The sequence below is a fragment of the Nesoenas mayeri genome, assembly GCF_963082525.1.
Source record: "Nesoenas mayeri genome assembly, chromosome: 2".
NCBI classification, from domain to species: domain Eukaryota; kingdom Metazoa; phylum Chordata; class Aves; order Columbiformes; family Columbidae; genus Nesoenas; species Nesoenas mayeri.
Window position 1 is genome coordinate 18189465 of NC_137543.1, and position 22560 is coordinate 18212024.

The 22560-nt window shown below is 32.1% G+C and overlaps 1 protein-coding gene across 3 annotated transcripts in view; it reads left to right on the plus strand.

The window, feature by feature from the left end:
- CSMD3 (CUB and Sushi multiple domains 3) overlaps positions 1-22560 on the plus strand; it is a gene marked incomplete at its 5' end in the record, with an annotated part of 620447 nt that overhangs the window by 238471 nt on the left and 359416 nt on the right. Inside the window, 3 exons of one of the 3 annotated variants that reach the window (XM_080338547.1) lie at positions 1329-1637; positions 13517-13594; positions 18603-18690. In XM_080338547.1, coding sequence (XP_080194673.1) covers positions 1329-1637; positions 13517-13594; positions 18603-18690 — 475 coding nt within the window. The remainder of the gene's footprint in view (positions 1-1328; positions 1638-13516; positions 13595-18602; positions 18691-22560) is intronic. The other 2 variants (XM_080338548.1, XM_080338549.1) reach the window with 2 other exon arrangements.

Here is a 22560-nt window from a genome sequence, read left to right on the forward strand (position 1 = left end):
TGTTTCCTTTATTTATACAGTACATTTGATAAATCTGTCAAGAGTTTTTATATACTTTGTGCATGAAAGCTGCTACATAGTGCTCAGTTCCTCTAGGAGTCTTGTTTCCATTTTCTAGTGTACAGGTTCTTCTAACAGTGCAAGAACTCTGGTTTGTTTCCATCCTGTCATCACCCACTACACTTAAAGGTCATGTCTCAAAAGTCTGTGTGAGGTGACAGCTCAGAAATAAAAAGAGAAGTGTCTCTGTTATTGGCTCAATGACTGCTCAAGAGCCCCTTGGTCATTATTATGGAATAAAAAAGCCATGTTTTAAATATACTAGTATAACGTAATACAGTTCATGCTACATCAACTTGGTCTATGCTAATTATGATTTTTTTTATACATTGCCCAGTCACTTATTCTTTCAAGATGGAGTTGGTACTGTGTTAGAAGTTTTAAATGCTCACAGATGAGAGACTTGGCCTTTTGGCCATTTGTAGCCTAATCTGGGGAGTGGGGAAGGTTAATAAAACATTAAAGATTCCCTCATCAGTTATATATTTTAGCTACTACACGTTACATTTATTATCTTCATATTTTCACAAGCAGTGGATGCACAATTTTTTAAATCATTGAACATTTTATGGGTGGGGTTTTTGAGTTATATAATCTGGCATATTACAGGAATAAAAGAGCAAAAAGAGAATTACAGATGCTGCCTTTGTCAAATATCTAATGTAGATAATTATGGTTAGATGTGTTTGTTAAATGTGTACCTTTTACTATCCATCTACCCTTGGCGTTGTATCAAGTCTAAATGAGCTTTTAAAGCCCTGCCAATCTCTGATGAAAAGAACTAAATGTATTAATGGATTGGGCAGCCTTATTAGCAGTTGGAGTACAGAAGCTTTGCCTGCTACCTAGGTTACTACATAATGCTGCTGTATCACTCCTCGATAGGGTCGTTATCACTTATCTACATGTGGGGTCTCTTTTAATGATATAGCGGTATGTTTTTCTCTAGCCATGCTGATTTCAGGACTGAATTTTCAGGGGTGGAAATTAGGTGCTGTCATTCCAATTGGTACAAAAGTTTATACTATACATATTCAAGTACATTTAAAAATGAAGTGTGTAATATCACTATAATTACAAAATGTTCACTAGCATTAAAAAAAAGTCTCAATTACTTCAAATTTTTAAATAAAGCATATTGACTTTCCTCTTTTCATGTCACTTTTCTTTACTATGTTAAATAGAGGGAAATTTAATCTGTTAGGTTGATCAGGAAAACATAATTCAAAAGAAACAGTTAGCATCCAGTGCTACTATGTGTCCCACAGGTTCTTCCACTTTGATCAAAACTGCCTCCACTGGTGAGTTAGAGGAGCGTATTGCGGCCACTACTGGTGCTATTACTGTTGCTAGCACATCAGCTGATGTTGCTGAATCCAGTGCAGTGATCACCCATAGACAACCTCCTGAAGAGCAACAAATGCAAGCTATGAATATAAGAAAATCAATTCTGGAATCGGCCACTTCCAAGGAAGCACTCTCCCTTCATCAAGCAAACTTACAAAGCACAAGAAGACGACCAAGAAATGCTGAGCAGATAGAAAGAACTAAAGAACTTGCAGTTGTTACTCATAGAGGTATTGGATATTATTTTACTTGTGCCCATGTAGTTACAGAAAAATATTTTGTATAAATTAAAAGTGGAAGGTCAGTTATCCATTCAGGAAAAATAATTGAATCAAATGGGAAAGGGATTAAACCTGCTTAAAACTGAGTTCTAGTGGCGCAGCCAGATAGAAGTATGACATGAATAACCATATTGTCATAGTAATTTAAATTAATTTGGTGTGTATTATAAAAAGACAAAAGGGAAAGATAAGGAATTTTCTTTTGATGCCACTTTATAGATTAACATAGTTTTTTCACTGTCAAACCTAGTGTAAGATCTGATCAAGGTTTTGACAACTGAGATTAAAATATTAATCTATTCATATGTGTTGAGGCATGATCAACTATAGTATTAAAAATTTGCCTTATAAAGAGCTGCCTTGTTCTAAACTAATGGGTGATGCAGGTGTAACCATTTTGCTTCTGTTTAAATCTTCAGCAAAATTTTGGCTTTTAAAAATGTCTTTACATTTTTATTTTATCTAACATGATATCAATGAATGAAGGAAAGTTTAGAACACAAGGGAATTCAGTTGCAAGTACTAAAGCAGTAAAGCTAAACATTTGATATGTTCCTGTATTCAGAAGATTTAATCCACATGCTAAAGTACTTAGAATTAACATCATTTGTAGTATAAAGAAAGCATTATTTATTGTGTTAAAAGGTAAATGCCAGTGTCTAAAACATGTGGCAGAGAAACAGCAATGCTGGATTGTCTTAATTTAACCAGCACAGGCATTTAGAAACAAATTGCATGTGGTACGTTTTTACATGTACACAAGATCAACTAAGAAACAGCTTCATTTTGCAGGTTAATTTTGTTGAATATGATTTATTATATATTTTTAATTTTTATTGTGTGCTAATCCATTGTTTCATGTTAATCTATTGTGCATGAAAAACAGATAAATACAAATATATTAAGAAGGAACATCTTTTATAGACCAAACAATTTGTAGAAGTGTCATTATATTGTTGATATTTTCTAAAGACAACTTCAGATTGGAATCTGTTTTTCTGCTGGATCAGATAGTATCCTTGTGTAAGTTATTGTAGCTTCATTTACTAACACGTATTTTGCATTCACTTCAGAACACATCTTCAGCTATGAGGGATTATCTGAGGGCCTGTAATAATCTCTTCTAATTTGAAGATGTGAGAGTGTACTAATTCGGAAGTTACATTTGACAGTAATTGTGATGTACATACAGTTTCTTCCATTCCCTGTTTCTAATCATTACATTACAATGTCTTCTCCACTGTTTTCTCACTGTCATTTTCTTTGACCTATCCTTTATATAAGATATGGGTAAGGCACCTACTTCTGAATTGTTTTGTTATATTAAAATGATAATCCTTCCATTATATTAAAAAAAGAAAAATACGGAGACCAAGACACTGCCAAAATAATGTTATGTTACTTATTTGTCACATATTAAAGTAGTATTACACATACTAAAGGCATCACAGCCCACATGCAGATGAAAGCAGTCTTGTATAGACCTTACCAGAGAAGACAGCCCATACCTAGTTCTCTGTGCAGTTTATTCCCTAATGCCACATTTAAACTCCTGATTTTGCTAGCATTCTTTATACAAAATCCATTAAATATTTTTTACTTTACCATACTTGCAGAATATTATATATATGTATGCTACTAGAGTGGGTGTTTGTATACTGAACAAAAAATTTCCATTTTGCCTTGGCAAACATCGGTATTTGACAGTATAATTGTAATAGCCTTGAAAACATATCAAATTGACCCTTCTTAAAAAACCTGTAATTGTCTTCCCTAAAATATTCCTCATTACAAAGGCACAGACATATTCTGAAGGAATGCTTGTGAATATAAGACTATTGTTAATTAACTTGAAGAAATTTCCATTATGGGGAGATATTCCACAGATGTTTCTATGGAGTTTTCTGCAGATTTCTACTGAATTATTTTCCCTTCTCTTTGCCAATGAAATATGCACAAAGGTATGAAGACTACTTGTCTTGCCTTGCATATAAAATTACTGTGGAACTATAAGAGCTACTTAAGAAGTTTACGAAAATTCATTTTTTGTAATTCTTTCTCTACTTTATAGATATTAAAAGTTAGGTTTTAATCTGGAAATATAATTTTTCCTGTGTTCTTGATTATAATTTAAGAATTATCCTCCCAAAGCTATGCAAATTAAGTAATACTTGAAAAGATAAAAGTGAATATACTAAAAATAATTTATTAGAACTTACTATCTCATGCATGCGTATATTTAAAATGGTAAAAGTGTAGCATGTAGTCTTCACTGTAGTTTTTTTTGAGAACGTTGCTAGTGAGATCAGACTAGTCTTGTTTTATGTTACATTAGTATTGATGAAAAATGATAACTATAGGATAAGAGTCAGTTGGCTTCCATAGGATTGTTCTGCGAATAGATCTCTCAGAATGAGTAAACAATAACAATATTGTTTTGTTTCCTAAATTTATATTTTTTTAAACTCTATGTGTGAAAGAAATTTATAGAGAGAGATGGAAGTGTCTATTCATCTACAATTAAAGTTCTAGGTAGAAATTAGTCTACCACACTTACTGTCTGGACTTCTGTAACAACTATAGGTTGTGTCAAAAGCTGGCTACAGAATTTCTTTAAGCTTTATGTTGGAAATCACAGAAGAGGAGTTTGTGTTCTGACTATTTAAAAGAGTAAAAAGGAACCCTAGATGCATTTGGTGCACTACTTCCACTAGAAGCAGGGAAGTACAAGTATCATTTAATAAGGCAACAGTGAGATCTCATGAGGAATATTGTACATGATTATAGTTCAGATGAATAAAAGAACTATAATGGTGTTACTTTGTTCTGATCACCCCACCTTACAAAAGAAAATGTAAGACAGGATGAAAGGGTAAATATTTCAGTAAGTGAATGGCAGTGTGTGTAGAACTTAAATAAGGACAAATGAGTAGAAAATATATAAATACATACATTAGGCAGAAGAGCGAGAAGAGCTATTGTTATTCGAACCTTATCTTGATAAAGCCTTCCGATAGAAGGACAGAATAGATTAAAAAAGCTTACTTTCAAGATGCAGCTTGATTAGCTAATGAAAAATATATTTAGATATGGTAGCCAGAAGAGAAACATAGTGTCTTTTGGGTCCTGAGTTAGAATGAAGAAAATCACTCAAACTCAGGAAAGTTAATCTCTTCCTGCAGTAGAGAGAGAGGAAAAAAAAAAAACAACCCAAACATCAAAAAGCTAAGTCCCTAACCACTTTCATTCAGTTACATCTAGAAGCTTCAAATGCCATGTATTCAGTAGTAATTCATGTGGATACTACTAGTACAGTTTCTTGTACGTTCTGTCTTCTTCTGATGTTAAAACAGGAAGGAGATAAAAAGTGGGGTTTTTCCCTTGTTTATTTTCTGTTGAAATATTTAAGTACTGGTAGGTTGATCATAACTACATTAGTAGAGGATCTAACGTGTTTATTCAATTTAATTTTCTTGTAGTTCCTGCAGTTCTTAAGTGTTCTTTATTATATTTTACATGTTCACTTCTGTAATGGATATTTGTTTTTTGACATGTTGTGTCTTTGTTTTCCCACAGTAATTCAGGTTTTCTTATTTTAACCACACTATGCAGATATAAATCAAGTACCTTGTAGTTAGAAATCAGAAGATACCTTATCATTAGTGTAATTTTACTTTAGCTTAAAACTGTATTTGTTAACCATAATTGCTTTCTTTTAAATAATTATTTTTTTCCAAGTTAGAGAATTTGAGATACATTTAATGTAGAATATATTAGAAAAACTGTAATTTTAACCAATACCAATATATAGAATAACATATATATATACCTATAACCTGTATTAAAAAAAAAAAAAAAAAAAAAAAAAAGTTTTATCAAGGCATTTTCTGACTAATTTTAAATAGTGCTTCTCGTTATTGCACAGTGATGAGCATGAGCCAGCACTGTGCCCTTGTGGCCAGGAAAGCCAATGGCATCCTGGGGTGTATTAGAAGGGGGGTGGTATTTCGAGAGAGGTTCTCCTTCCCCTCTACTCTGCCCTGGTGAGACCACATCTGGAATATTGTGTCCAGTTCTGGGCCCCTCAGTTCCAGAAGGACAGGGAACTGCTGGAGACAGTCCAGCGTAGGGCAACAAAGATGATTAAGGGAGTGGAGCATCTCCCTTATGAGGAAAGGCTAAGGGAGCTGGGTCTCTTTGGCTTGGTGAAGAGGAGACTGAGGGTGACCTCATTAATGTTTACAGATATACAAAGGGTGAGTGTCACGAGGATGGAGCCAGGCTTTTCTTGGTGACAACCAATGATAGGACAAGGGGTAATGGGTACAAACCGGAACACAGGAGGTTCTACTTAAATTTGAGAAGAAACTTCTTCTCAGTGAGGGTGACAGAGCACTGGAACAGGCTGCCCAGGGAGGTTGTGGAGTCTCCTACTCTGGAGGCATTCAAGACCTGCCTGGACATCTTCCTGTGTAGCCTCATCTAGGTATTCCTGCTCCAGCAGGGGGATTGGACTAGATGATCTTTCAAGGTCCCTTCCAACCCCTAACATTCTGTGATTCTGTGATTCTGTGACTTTATTGTACAAAGTTGTTCTTCATATTAATTTGTACTTAACTAAGGAAGTAAGATATTTTTATAAGTTTTAGTGAAAATATTGTAAAGTGGAAGGGTTCCACACATCATTTTGTTGACAAATAACATAGCACAGTAAAACTTAAACTTCCATTTCTGCTCCATGCTAATCATGCTTTTCAGTCAAGAGAAGAGGAGGGTTGTTGTTTTACATTTAGTGGCTCATCAGTGTATTTTTAGCTGAGATAACAACCCAGTGAGAAATTTTCAAATGCATATTAAATTATACAGTTCTCTGAAAACTGTCATAGGTTTTCATCTATGGATAACAAATGAACCTGAAAAGCTGCACAATTAAAACGCTAATGCATCTTATTGAAATAAAATCAAACTACATTAAATTTTAATATAAATGGGAAATGCACACATTAGGTTAAAATAATATGCATATGGCATGTTTCATTAAAGTATACAATTATATTCATTGAACTATCAGAGCTTTTCATTTTATGGAGAAACTTTTACATTCATCCTCATTTGCATTGTATTCCATTCTGAATAAAACTATTTGACTGTGGGGTAACACTAAAATAGAGCCTGTTGTCAGTAAAACTAAGGTCCCGGAAAGGAAATAAAAAGTCTAATTTTGTCTATTTAATAGATCATAATGAACAGTAAGTTTGTTTAAGCATTTCTACCTTTAGCAAGGAGTCAAAAAGTAATTTTCACTGTTTTAGTAATCCTACTTATTGTGCAGCACCACATCATGTTTAAAACATTGTAGGGTCATTAAACAAATATTTATTAAGTGTTGTACTAGTGCAGTATGTTAATGCACTAATTAGTAATACAGTGCAGTAATTCAGTATAGTAATGCAGCAGCTGCAATAATTTTTAGTATAAATCTTCCATACAATCTGCTTTGACCAGGGCACTTAGGGTTGAAAGGGAGGAATGATAAAATGAGTAATTAAGATGAGCTCATTTAAAAAGCAAAAAATGGAATAGTAGGAAAATTGGATGGTTCACCACTTCATAATGTGATTGTTCATCTTCTGAATGTTTCTTCAAATTTAAGAAATCATTAACCTACATAGTTGATGCTGTATTACAAAAATTTATGAAAATTCACATCCTCTAGTGCCAGCTTTCAAGGTTCAGAAAGTCTCTAAAAGATAGTGCTACATCAGTGTGTTGGGTTACAGTGAAGTTTATTTGTAGATTTTTAATGTAAATTTATGCAGCCTAAAGTGTCATAACTTAAAAATGAAATAAGTTGCTATATCTTCCCTTCCCCTTTCACCACTCCTCCCACAGGACCCCCCATAACTTGTGCAATCTCTTGAATTGGTGATCCCTAAGATACCTGGATATCTAGCACTTGTGTTGCCAGAGCTTGAAGATTTTGGATAACTAGTTGTGTCATATGCATAGTGAACGTGAAGGGTACAAAAAAGAAAAAAATCAACTGACCGTACATAAACAGTACAGTAAGTTCAGCATATTCAGGCTGCGCATGTGCATCAACTTCTTGAGAAAATGCAATTAATTAGACCTATGCCCAAGATGAGCTGGAAGTGTTGTGCATTATTTTTTTTGGCATATCTGCATATAAGCACCAAATGTTAGAAGTCCAGGGTATATCAGGTGTGGGTTTCAATCATTAGAAACAGCAGCTGCTGCAAATAAAGTCTGCCACCTTCAGCTGTTGAGGTTCTTGAACAATCACTGAATTACTGGTTCTGCACCATTCAGAATCAGTTCTAAACTGTATTCCAAACAAACAACTTGTCTCTTCAGAAGGCAGTTAATGAGTTAATTACTCATTATTTCTAGGATAACAGAAATCCAGCCAACATACTTATTGCAGAAGATCATGTCATTCTGAATCTACAAGTGATTTTAATATCAGCTTGTGTTCCCTAATATCTGTACCCAATACAAAGTAAAAAAATGGTATTGATTTCTGTTTTCTAAAAAAATAGTAGTGTGATGGGAAGAATTTGAGAATGTGAATTCAAAGGAAAGTTTAATTTTCTCTCTCAGTCTTGTGATAAAAAGAAAAAAAAATTAAAAAATCTCTTGAGACAACATAGTCTCTAAGACTTTTACCTCATACCTTCTCTTAGCAGATATTTTTGTTTCAGATACTGTCACACAAAATCCTTTGCAGTTGGCTTTAAATAAATGTCAAATATGAGAAACAGAAAAATACAGACATTGTGAGGAAGCACAAAATCTTGCCTTTATTTCTGGAGATATTACATGTTTTCTAAAACATGTTATATGGGCACTTATGTATGTGCAATACAGGCATTAGGTACAGTCATATAAGCAATCTACTGCCTTTTTTCATATAATATCATATTTCTGCAGATGTCATTTAAGAAGGGATGTGTGTGCAATCTTGAAATAATGGCTTTGATATTATGCTTTTGTTCTCTATCTTCCTTAGCTGAGTAGTAGTGATTATAATGTAAGGAAGGTTCTGAAGAAGGGAGGGGCTGTTTCAGTGTTTGAACTGCTTTGAGCTACATCCAAGAGAATAAGTATATAACGTTAGAATAGGCTGAAGTTTCCATAGTTAATACTCTGTATAGTTACCTGTAGTAATGCAAACTGAGTGCCTGTAGAATGGCCACGTTTTGGTCGTCACCATTTTAAATGCACCTTATACTTGGCTTAAAAGTTTACAAAACATAGACAAGACAAGCTGGACAATTTCATTACATAAATACTGTTCCATAACTGAAATAAGTAAATAAATTCGTTGGTTGTCAGTGTTTTAAATAGATATCCATCACATGGCTATATACCCCAATACTTCCACACTGTAGAAGCAAATTTCCTGCCTCAAAATCTGTGCTTCCTGTAGCAATCAGGATGTACTTTTTGAATGAAACTAAAACTGTGTCAATTGAACAATCTTTTCTTCAGTCAAAATTAATTTATAGTGTCTGAGAGCTTGTATTCAAGGTTACTTCAGAAATTATACCTCTAAGTGTTTCTTTTACAATGTACATGCTTAAAATATATGCACATGTATTCTTGTTTACCTGAGGTCCTTTTTAACACAGTACCTAGCCTGAAGAGTAAAATTCAGTCATTGTCTATATTAGTCCTTTCTCACAAATGTTTGTGTGTAGTCTGTATGCATATGAGTATGCATATGTACACAGAATCACACAACCTTTTAATAAAAAATAATTAAGACAATATTTTAATTTTGTCTATATGTCTCAAATTTTGCCTGTAAGAGTTTGAAAATTGCTTATCTTACATGGTCAAAAACTTCAACAAAATGATTCTGAACATGTTTCAGTTTACATATAAATTTACTACATGAGAAATGTACATGAGTCTGGTCTGTCTGTTGGCTGAATATTAGCCTGCCTGTCTATCATGCAAAACTCCTCACCTACACTTCTTTCATTACCAGGACTGTTCATATCTTTCCCTCCTCAATAGAGTGTTGAGTTCCATCTTTCATTTGCAGAAAGCAATGGGCAACTAACTCTAGAAAAAGTTACATAGATAATAATTTATTACTCTATATTAAAGCCATTTGAATAAGAAAAAAAAACATGAGTGGTTTTGAGCATAAAAACCAAGGTGGATGTCTAAATAGTTTTCAAGTTTTCAAGGTTTTTGACATAATCTCTGATTCAGTGTCACACAGTTCTGATGCTACTGTTTACATTTCATCAGAAAATCGTATGTATTTAAAATAGCATTAAAGAAAATTTTAAGCCTCTCCTTGCATTATAGAACTGCTCAGGTGATTATGCCAGACAGGTATTTTAAAATTTTTATTATCTTTAAAATAGATTTTTATAGTCTTTCCAATTACATAATTATTTATATGAAAGTGATACTGAAGATTTATTCTGTTGTAAGTGTAATTAAGTTTGATTTCCTTGATCTAACTTTTCAGTTTTATTTTTGGATTTATTCTGAAAGGGGTTGAAGGACAGGGCATAAAAGAAGCTTTGGGTTCACATCTTTTTTAATTTATGTAATATTATTCCCCAAAGCACTGGAGAATCTTATTGCTACCTTCCATCTACAGCAGTATGCCTTCTCAGGGGTATCCTTCTTTTTGGACTAATCTATTTCACTTGCTTTTGGCTGTTCAGAAATATGAAAACATACTAGTCTGACCATATTTAGCTGTTTGTAGCATTATCACATCTGAACTATTTATCTTGAGAGAAATGGGCATATCAACATTTAAACTCATCTTGTGAGAAAGTAGGTATCTGAGGCTAGATTAATTGAATCTCTAATATGTCTATTTCTCTTTGTGGAATAGCTTGGATGTGTACAACTACACTGTTTGCTGACGTGAATTCATCCTCTGAGATTTCTGAAAAGTGAAAACCACTTTCAGAAGTTACTGTGTGCTAAAACTGATTTTGAACAGTCATCATTTGCTCACTGGTCTCCACATTGGTATCGGCAAAATAATGCCTAGTTTACCAAGTATTAAAACATATATTTATTGCATTTTGGGTATGGGATTTCTTGGTCGTGGTAGGACTGTTTGTATGTATGTACATGCAGGTGGAGCATGACACATAGCTTAGTGGTAGCACGTTAGGACCACCTACATTTCTGTAACTAGTCGACAGTGCATTCAGAAAGTACTGTTCAATAAATTAACATACAAAACCCAGTTAAAAGTAAAATTCTTCTCTTGTAAAGATGCTTCAGAGATCTTGAGTTGCTTGCTTTACTAGTACTATTTAATAGCCTTGGCAAAGTGATGCAAATAGTTATAAAAATATCTGTTTTAAATGTACTCACTAAGACACTCTTGTAACTATTTCCAGTTTGACCTTAGATTTCGTGAACTCTATTTCTTGTGTACATAAACTATGTATGTGCCATTCAAGTGTCTGAGGATGAGAAGAAACAAACAAAAAAACCCCAGATAATTCTTTAATATGTTACACTGATTTCTGAAAATAAAGGACAAACATCTCCCTAATGTGAGTATTTAAGCCCATCCCAGCACCCGAGATCATGTATTCAAGCCCATCCCATTTTACTTAGGTGTTGGAAGAATAGTTTGGCCTATATTCTGATTCATGAGAAGTCATTTAACACTGGTGTTCAGAGAGGGTCAAAAGAAGCTTGCAGCTGTACTCCTACATTAATATTTATGTATAAATAGCATCTTAAAAATCTCACACAATGATGAGAGAGTATTGCTGTTATTCCAGTATGACTCTACCATTGCATTAAGATTATAGACAAGGAAAGTTACATTTTGCCTATTGAGTTGAAGGTTTCTGTGTATTTAGAAGAAAGTATGATCTCTTCAATCAGAAGTGTAAAAATATTTATCATCACGTCTTGTATCTCTCATATGAATTGTCTTTCTTAATAGTATGTTATGTTCTCCTGAATCTTGCTCTGCTGTTCTGTGTTGTTATGATTTCTTTTATTTATAAAAACAGCCTCAGTAGTATTTTACTACTACGATATTTATGTCTCATATAAGAGTTTCTTTCATTATTCATTGATTTTGCATAAGAACTTAATGGGTGCTGAATAATTCTTTGATGATCTACTGTCTGTCTTTCCAGGTTTACTTCTTTTAGACCTCTAATCTCTCATGTTTCATCAGCAGTATCTTCTTGTAGCCAACATAAACCATCTTCCGTATAGCTTTTAATCTATTAAGTCTCTTGAGTATAATGTACCTAAAATTAACCTGTATTTAAAGTTTAAAAATGCTTAGAAGGTCCATTTTTATGTATGGTTCATTGCTCACTGTTAGAGTGTATTGTAGAAAAGAGCCACTTATTTTAATGACTGAAAGAAAAAGTTTCTTGTGCTGTTCTTGCTTTATTCTCTCTTACCTTTCGATATCTGTAAAATTTTGGGTTTAGTCTCTTTTTATTAGTTGTTCCATTTCAAAAATATGTTGAAGCCACATGGTTTGCCTGGCTTAACTGTCTTTATCATAAAGCCAGCTCAAAATAAGGGATTTTGCAGACATAGTTCAACTATCTTCTATATCATACTTTGCAAATAACAATTTTCAAGCTAGAAAGAGGACCAGCTCCAGAATCAACACCAGAACAGTGGACTGCCTTTTTTTTTAATTTTTATTTTTAATCCAAATCTCTGTAGATAAAATAGAAAAATAGCTTGGTATGTTTAATTTAATAAATTGGTTTTCTTCTATGATGAAAATATTACCGTTTTGTCACAGATAACAAAATTTCAGTATTTCCTGAAAAAATATTTATTATTCTGTACTAAAGCTAGGAACCTAGCTAAGGTGGATTTTGTAAACAACTAGTGCAGAAGTAATCTGGGTGCTTATAGATCTTGAAAATGCATGCTAATGTGTTACTTTTAAAAGGACTTTTTGTCTACTAAAACATTGTAATATTTTAGCTGTTACCTCTGTTTTGTCTTTTTCGCAAAAATAATACTGACTTTTAATTGAAATTTTAAAAACTGAAGTAACAGGCAAAATATGTAAGCTTTCCTACTGCTGATTAAATATTTTCAGAATATATGTGGATTAAGATATATCTTGTATTGCCTGAATGCTTATGGAATACAGATCTGAGCATGTATATTGGATTTCAATGTGCTTTCAGTAGAATGTTGTGGACAACTCTTTTTTTCCTTTTAAATTCTGTCACTGAAAATAATAATTGAATTAAAATTCCACAAAATATCAGCTGTTTAAAAAAGTCATACTAATTTTTTTAAAAGATTGTTGAATTTCAGTTCACAGATATGATAGTATTCTGTACTTTTTTTCTTTTTCCTTTTTTTTTAATATGGGGGGAGGGGGATAATCACAACTGTTTCTTCACACAGCAGAAACACCATATAGGATTGAACAGTTCAACTATTTTAGATCAAAAAATCTATCATTCTTTTCACATTTCAGGTTCCATAAATGTGTGACAATATTTTACACAACTATATAGTTTGTGGAAATAACCAAATAACCAATTTGGCCTTTTTTTTTTTTTTTTTTAATTGCTTATGAGGAAGAACAATTAGACTAAAAATCCTCCTTGTTTCCTTTGTCAGATGTACAAATTGGTCTTAATATTTTGTTTTATAAATTATTATATTTTCCACCAGAGGTACAAAATATGAGCTTGTTAGGTAGTCAATACTCTAGTTTGTATGTACTTCCATGATAAAATTTGTCAAATGAAATTAACTATTTTAGACTGTATTGCCTGATACATGTTTTTGTTTGTTTTTTTAACTAGTGAAAAAGGCCATAGATTTTAAATCTAGAGGATTTAAATTGTTTCCAGGGAAAGACAACAGCAACAAGTTTTCTATCTGTGAGTGTACTCCTTTTTTGTTACTTTTTTCTAGTGCAAGAGTGAAGTTTGTGCTGTCTGTGTTGTTTGTGTGTTTTCAAAATTGTTTACGTATTTCTGATAATATAACTGACTTAAATCAGTTTCTCCAGTCTGCATGGTGAATTTTTGAATATGGTTCTACTCTAAAGACAAGCTTTCTATAAGTTTGGCATTGTAGAATGATATAGTATTTCATCAGTAATTTCACATTAAACTTGAAGTATTTACAATGAAATAAGTGTTCAGCCTCCTAGATGTCAACTGAAACCTAGCTGTGAACAGGAGATGTTATTTTAATTGAAAATTAGTACTAGCAACAAAAGACTACACAAAACAAAACCTATTTGCATTTTCAAATGTGCAACCATGTATTTTTTAAGCAACACATGGGGTGACATTCTGATTATTTTTTTTTTTTTCTTCATTACCTTTGACATTTTGAACTGATTGACTAACTGTAGTTTTATAAACTCTGGATATACTTAGTACCTTCAATTTTAATTACAGAAAATAGAAATTGAAAGTGCTCAGCATCTTACAAGTCCAAGTCCTGATTAACTCATAAGTGCGAGTCAGGCAACTTTCTAACATGAATTAAACAAGTATGACTCTAAATACATTTAAAAGGCTGTCTTTTTAAATGTATGTGCCATTTTTATAGAGTTCCTTTTCAGACTAGAACCATATTTTAAATATTTAGAAGTAATTGGTTGAAATAAAGGTGGACTAAATGCTTAGCCTATGTCTTCTTATATTGCATTTCATTATTCTTCACAGGAGTCAAAAAACTGGTTTTGAAATCTGCTTAGGTTGGACAAATTTGCACTAATTTTTTGTTTAAAGTGTCAGTGATGGATTCAGTTTCCAGAATTTAGTAAGGCATATTGGTGTAACTTTTAATGCATTTTTCAGTTTTCAGTTTTAAGCTGTCAATAAACTAGACATTATTTTTTTTTTTTTAATAAAAAGGGGTCTTCAAGCAGTATGACACTTTAACGTTTACCAAGTCAGAAAAATAAAGCAAAACACACTTCTGTTTTTATAATGTAGCATATTGCCATATCCAACTTTTCTGTAAACTGCATTACCTAAATAGTTCCATAAGGGATTTCTGGTTTATTTGAAATCTTCGCATCAAGATATTTAAAAACAAGTACCTTTTCAGTGTATATGGGGTGACTGGAAAATAGAATCTTTTATATAACAAAAAATAACAGTAAGATAATTACAGTAGTGTTTATAAGGTTTATAAGGTACATCACTGAGGTCTCTGTCTGAGAATATTACAATGGCCAATAAAATAGATTGTTTCTCATAAGTCTATTTTGCACAAGTCATTATGTATTCCACTATACAAACATTAATAGGAATTGCATATTTATAGTGAAGTACAAGACACTTGTGATGTCTAAAGGTGATTGTTAGTGATGAAATATATTATATATATATATTTAAGTCTTTACATAATTTCATATGTTATGATATTCTATGTCAAGCTGAAGACTTCCATAACTTGTTTTATTGGTTATGCAGAGTAGACTACCTATATGAATCAGTAACAAATGAAGGTGAAAACCTTGATGTTTTGTACCTTTAGTGATCATAATCTCATCATAAATGGATAACTAAGATTTTATATTGTAATCTAGCATTTAGATAGTTAGTCACTTTGGTAACTGAGGCATATGAAGAGCTGGTATTTCATTAAAAGCTTATGTATTTAGCTGTTGACTTTATCTAAAATTTTTTACCTCAGCCACATCTGTACATGCATTATGATGACAGGTAGGATCCTTTAAAAAAAAGGATGACTATCATTCAACTGTTACTTGAAATAAGTTGAAATAAGAAAAGTGAATAACTGTTTTACATTATGTCTTGTATTAGCAAAGTCTTCAGAAATTATCATCTCTATGTTTTTTCCCTATTTTACTTTTTTGAATGCACCAGGTATATAACGTTAAATGCTAATGCATAGGTAACCTGCACATTGTAAAGCCAGAATGGTAATATTTGATAGGATTATATACTTTAAAACATTAACTTCATTTTGCAACTGTTGAGATTAACAAAATGAATCATTGCGGGACTTAATTCTACCTCAATTAGAACTCTGAAGTTTCTTGCACCCGGTTTCATAACCAGACCATGAATTAATGCTTTCCCTGGAGGAGCCTTTAATTTACTACAGGAAACTGTTTCATTGCTTATTGTCATATGGATATCTGGGTACAAAACAAACAAATATAGACAGATAGACAGATATCTAGGGAACTACATAGACATGTATTTCATTAGACTCAAAAATCAAGCATCATGTCTGGAAAAGGAATGTCAATACAAAAATAATAAAATGTGCATTTACTTTTTGCTAAGTACTTAACAGAAAACAGAATGGATTTAAGTCTGTTCTTAAATGTATTTCTGATTTGGGATCAAATCAGAAATCAGTTTAATGACTTCTGCTTATAACTCTTTTCTGAATTTTTACTGTTACACACGTGTTAATTTGTCACTGTAATTATTTAATTGTTTTTCTTTAACATAAGCCTTCATATTTTTATTTATTAATATTAATAAATCTGTAATATATAATTTAAAAATCCATTTCATATAGTATTTTTATAACTGAATTTTATATAGAAGATGTAAAAAAAAAAAAAAAAAGGATTTTCAAGCTACCATTTTTGGTAGAAGTTGGTAGAAGTTGAAGCATATAATAGTTCTTGTGCTTTGAAACCCAGTAGAATATTCTTTTTTATATGAATATTCACTCTATTAAGTGTGTACGGGGAAATAAAATCTACAAAAATAACATAATTGTTTGAAATATTAAAACACGAATTACAGTAAATATAATAGCTCTGTTTAAATAATATTCCTTTTTTAGACTTTCTTCTGTGTGCATAGGTATACGTCATAGCTCCAAAATGTCACCATTTTATTTTAATTTCTTTGATATTATTATCAAGCACTGTGAATAAGTTCCTAGATATAGTTTTAACTTAAGTTTAGTGTCAGAAAAGTTAGACTGCCACAACACTGAGGTATCTTTTTCCCTATTTGTTCTCAAGTATACTTCCTTTCCCTCTCTGCATTACTCAGTGAATCCTAACTGTCTACCCAAAGCTTTAAGATCTTTTCTTATATATACAGGCTACTTATGATGATTCTGAATTTCTCATGTCTTGATATAGGCTTTGGAAATATAGAAAAGCACCCAGATATTTCAAAGAGAGAGTTCTAATTGCTCATCCAACCAGTTCCTGCTAGATGGCTTTGTGAAATCCTCTTTGTGGGATTATAATTGTCAGAGATATGTATATTCCAACAGTAACAGGAATTTGGGTTTCTATAGCTAATGCTTTCATCACACCTACAGGTATGCGGAGAGGAAAACATGGAAAACCGTTAATATGGATGGGTTCCAAGGAAGAGCCCTCCTGGCTCAAAAGTCTCCTCACAACAGAGATGCAGATGAAAAGACATTGCCTTTGTTTGCTATTAGAACAGCCTTGGACATGGTACAGCTTTTTCGAGACAGAGGAGAAAAAATACTGTTGTTCCAGTTGACAAGGGCTGAGCTTGATAGGTTTTTTGAGCAGTGAGCTAAGTTGAGACATTTTCCTTTTAAAACTCTGCAACGTTTTCATGTGGCCTTTGGCTTCCTAAGGGGTACCGAACAAATTCTTCCCTTTCTGTGTGTGTAAGAAGACAAATTTCAAGGAAGCGAAAACCACCGAGTATTCTGAATGTTATTATCCTTCATGAAAAGCTGAAATTTAATCAACACCCTTTAGAAGTATAGTTAGAAACTACATTTTTTGTATTCAGGTACAATCAATTTACAACATAATGTGATTAACCTAATTATATGCAAACTTTTTATTTAAAGGAAAGTTAAGATCTAATACTGCAAATCCATTGATCTAGTTGCTCAGAAATAAAGATGAATAACAATGAAAAATCTCTTTCTGCTTAGTATCAACATGTGTTTTTGAAAAACATATTATTCTATCAGGCCATTAATTTATTGAGTAACAGCAGACCGATTTCCTTCACTATTTTTTTTTTTTTGCGGGGGGGAACTGCTACCTTCTTATTCAATGAGCTTCATAAATTAAATACAAAAGTAATAAAATGATTTTGGCCTAAAATTATTTTTGTAAGATGTACTTTTAAAAACTGTAAAAATTACATGGAAGTATGTAATGCATTGGAAAAAAAAAATAGTGAAAAAAAAGTTGAATAGGCTGACGGCTGGATTGCTACACGCAAATTTCTGGAAAAACACACTGAAAGGTTCACAGGAAATTTCTCTTGAAGATCCATTTTAGTTTATTGTAAGATAAATGTATGCAAATCAAGCTGACATTTTGAGTTTACCTTCACTATATTTTGGATATATCTGCATTTTCAATACTGATTAAGGACAGTTCTCTCAGCATCAGCCTATGTGTTCGATTTTTGTTATAATTCAAGGAGAAAAGGTCAGTTCTTAGGGGAGATTTATTAGATTATGATCAGAGTAAAATTTTACAGCCCTGAACTTGATGAACACTCTTTTAAAGGTTAGTGTTTTTAAATGAGGAGTAGTAACATTTCGTTATGGCTTCAATAACACTATAAGAAAACAAAATAACTGTTTAGTACAAGTTATAAAAAGCTTGGGTTATTTAAAAAAAAAAAAAAAAAAGAAAAAAAGAAAAAAAATAACCCAAAGAAACAAATAATAAAACAAATAACCAGAAAATACCAGAAAATACGTGTTCTGCTTTTTATAAGGAGGAAAAACTTATATATTGAAACTAGAAATTATATGGGTAATTATATTCTGCAGAAAATCTGTTTTGAAGTACCTAAGATACAGATAATGTACTTCTTCATATTTGTTAATTGCTTGACTCTGTATTTCATAAGAAGTGTATTATTTTATCTTTTTTGTTGTTTATTTTGTGGTTTTGTTTTGTTTTGTTTTGTTTTGCAGTAAATGAGGGAGGTATTAAACAGGCATCCAATTTGTGTCCGGATCCTGGAGAACCAGAAAACGGAAAACGAATAGGCTCAGATTTTAGGTAAAATATAAACCCTACTGTTGTGTCATTTCTGTAATACTAAACTTGGAAAATGTGTATATTAACAATGTATTGATCTTCTTGACCTGCTCTTTCAAAACTGAAGTTTTCAGTAAAAAGTGATATGGAATTCTGTATAAAATTATGTAGTACAATTTAGCCTGTACTTAGTATGCAAAGGAGATCAAATGCCTACTTGCAAGAGAGCTTATATCTCTGATAATCTGAAAAATTGGACTGAAGGTAAGTTAAAATAAATTTCTCATGTAAATACTGTATTAGATTTACAAATATTGAGCATACATGTTCTACTGGATATTTTTGTGAAGGACAAAGCAAAATTGAATGCAACACAAAAAGAGCAATAGAACCTCAAAAAAACCCAACTTCAGATATCATAATAGAAATGTTCATGGGGATCTAACAGAGAATATAGTGTGTTCTATATTATGTTTTTCAGGAACGCAAAAGTTTACTACATGTAGGTGTATTTCCCTGGTAGTCCTCAGACTGGTTTAGCGCTCTTAATGCAGATTATATTTTAACTAATTTTGATACACAACTAATTGGTATAGTATTACTAAATTAAAAATAAAAATAAAAAAATCAGAACTAAGAAGTTGTACTTAGTTTTTATCAAATTCTTATATTTCCTTTTTGCTGGCTTTGTTGAATATTTCTAGAATGCAAAGAATCAAAGAATGATATCCTGCCAGTGATCTATTCCACATTTTTTTATTTTAACTAAACTTTAATTTTAGCTCACTTTCCTCTTAATTTCTCAGCTATCTTTCAAATGCCTTATCTTATAAGAGAAAAAAAAAAAAAAAAGTCTGCAATACTCATTCAAAACATTGTTTCTTTGTTTGTTTTCTCAATAATCATAGATGACTTCTACAGCCAGTAACAGCAGTGGTTGATGTATTGTGTGCATCGATATATATATATATAATGACTGCTTGAAAATGTTTTGAAATAATTTTAATCTCTTATCTATCTGAGTTTCTGATTTTTTTTTTAATTCTTGAAAATTCATTTCATCGCATACTAAAAAGGATTAAAGATACATATTATATATTTGATATATAGAAAAACTTTGGACTGTATCAAAAGAATAAATCTAAAGCTATGTTCTTGCTTTACATCATATGCTAATTTCACATTACCATCATGTTTACAAATATGAGGAAAGGGAAAAGGAAGAACTACGTAGGAGGGAGACTGATTGTTTTTAAACTAATTGGTTTTATTACATTCAGTTTTGTTCAAAAGATGTATTTTGCTTATCACACAGTACATTTCCTAACATTTGAAGGTAATAAGTGTTAGAACAATCCAGGAGAGGAGCAAATATTCTGCAAAATTACGTTACTTCATTATTTTACATAACTTCTTGTACTTTTGTTTTGTCTTTTCTCCCCATAATGAAGCAGAACATAGAATTGAAAATGACATCCCAAGTAAATGCACTAGCTGGCAGTTAGTTATTATAATTTCTCAGTTAGTTATAGTCTCTCTATTTCTCTAGTTTTGAGAAAAGTTCAAGGGGCATCAGAGAAAGCTTTATAGGTAATTTTATATGAAAAATAATTTCTGACATTACCTGACAAAAATATTTTATTATATATTCAGAGACATTACAATAAATTAACTGTATTTCTTCACTTTCATGCTTTCTAGAATCATTGCTTAGGCCAGTGTTTCATACTTTAACCTCAGAAATATGACTTGGTAGGGGAAGTCTTTTAGAGAGAGAATCTACAAATCCTTTCTTAGTGTTGTCTCTGTAAGTGACCACTGAAAGATCTACTTTCAGGTCTAGTTAAACTTATGTGAGGGGCAGTACCTTGGAGGAGATACGATGATGATCATGTCCTCATCTTTCTTTTTAGGCTAAACTATTTAGGATATAATTTAACATAATTTTTCAAAGATATGTACATTTCAAATATATGTACATGAAAGAACATGACTTGCACATACAATATCCACTGGAAGTGAAAGAAGGGAAAGTATTCAAAACAAAATAAATAGAAGCTGTAATAGATACATTATTATGATCTTGGTCTTATGGGTTCTAATTTTGATGGGCAGAAATGTCTATTTTGGTAAGGAAGTATTAGGGATAAATAAAATGTTTTCCTATGTAATGCTTGTTAAATGTCTCATGAATATGAATGGTGAGATTTGTTCTTGTAAATAACAGGATTGGCCAATATAAATAATACATGTGTCATTTATCTCAAGTTGAGTGCTATCAAGCACATTAAGAAGAGGTCCTACAAGGAAAAAAAGCAAACTGAAAATTTTCATCAGACAGCATAAAATTCCTTTTAAAATTAACCTGGTTTCAATTCTTGCCATTATCATAATGGCTGATCAACTGTCTTATCAGCTTTCATAATTAGAATGTTATTAATTCTATAAATAAATAAATAAATAATGCATTGAAATAAAATCCTTACATTTAGTTTAAGAAACACAGTGCTACGGAAAAATCTTTTCCATATTGTCTTATACCTGACAGGGAGAAAAATAGCACACTTTTCCCTTCTTGAAATCACTTTCTTTGTAATGTAGGAAATAGATTTACTTTGAGCTTATATTTTTCCCCTTCTGATAAGGAAGTGAATCCCAGTTACAGCAGCTTAATTTTAAAATATAGTATGTTGAAGAATGGTTCAGGCTATCTTTATGAAGATCAGTCAAAATCTAACTGCAGTACAACTTAATCTATTTTAGAGAAAAGCTTATTTTTTGTCACTTTTCTTTAGCTTTCTTCAAATGTGAGGGTATAGGTTTGGAAGTATTTTATTGTAGTTTCACTCCTGTTGTGATCGTAAACTGTACCTGCTCTCTCATCACATTAATATGTTCTTACATGGTTTTGAGAAAATTAACAACGTAAGCTCTAAGACAAACTGCAGCATTTCCTGTTCATTCTTTTGGACCTGGCACTCCATGTTCATGGTTATACCACCCTTCACCGTGGATATTTTTGCTATTGTGAAAATTCCTCATGGTTCTATTTTGAAGTTTTAAAGGCTTTTTTTCTGATGCTAGATGCCTATTTGAGCATAACAGGCCTTTGCAGTGTGAAATAAAGTCAGGAACCGTTACTAATAGCTGCCAGATTTTCCTGTAGTGAAAAATATATTTTACTTCAGAAAGAAAACTTCCCTTCCCTAGAAATTTTAGATGTATTCATTCTGCTGAAATTTCCAACAGCTTATTTTACGTTACCTGTTGTACAGTAAAATACACTTCTTTCCACATGAGTGTCCCACTTTAGAATCAATACCACTATGGAAAACATAAGAAAGGTGTAACAAGTGAACAGAAAATGTTTTCATGTACTCTTGCTTTTTTTTAAAATTGTTACTTTTGTTTGTTTGTTTGTTTGTTTGTTTGTTTGTTTTTGGAATAACCATAGCAACACTTAATTATGCTTGGACATATATTTTATTATGAAGGAAACTCCAACACCATCCCTGAAATTCTGACTTCATTAAATGAATGAACAAGCCTATCTCCGACCCTCTACCTCTGTAGTGTAGTCCAACTAGGTATTTAAAGATGAGATTCAGATCCAGCTTGGATCACAGCAAAGCAACAAATGCTGTTAGCCACAAAATTTATTACTTCATTTTATATTATAAATTAATTCCTATTTATTGTCTTTCGAAGAACGACTTTGAAGTGTAACCACATTGATTGACTGGAAGTTTCACAGCTAATTTTCCTAAAATCTCTGAATTACATACCCTTCTCTGCAGATACGCAAGGCAAGCTTCTAGACTCTGAAACTTCAAGCCAAACATCCTGATAATTGAACAAAACTCAAACAATTTGCAGCATGATATGTGAGAC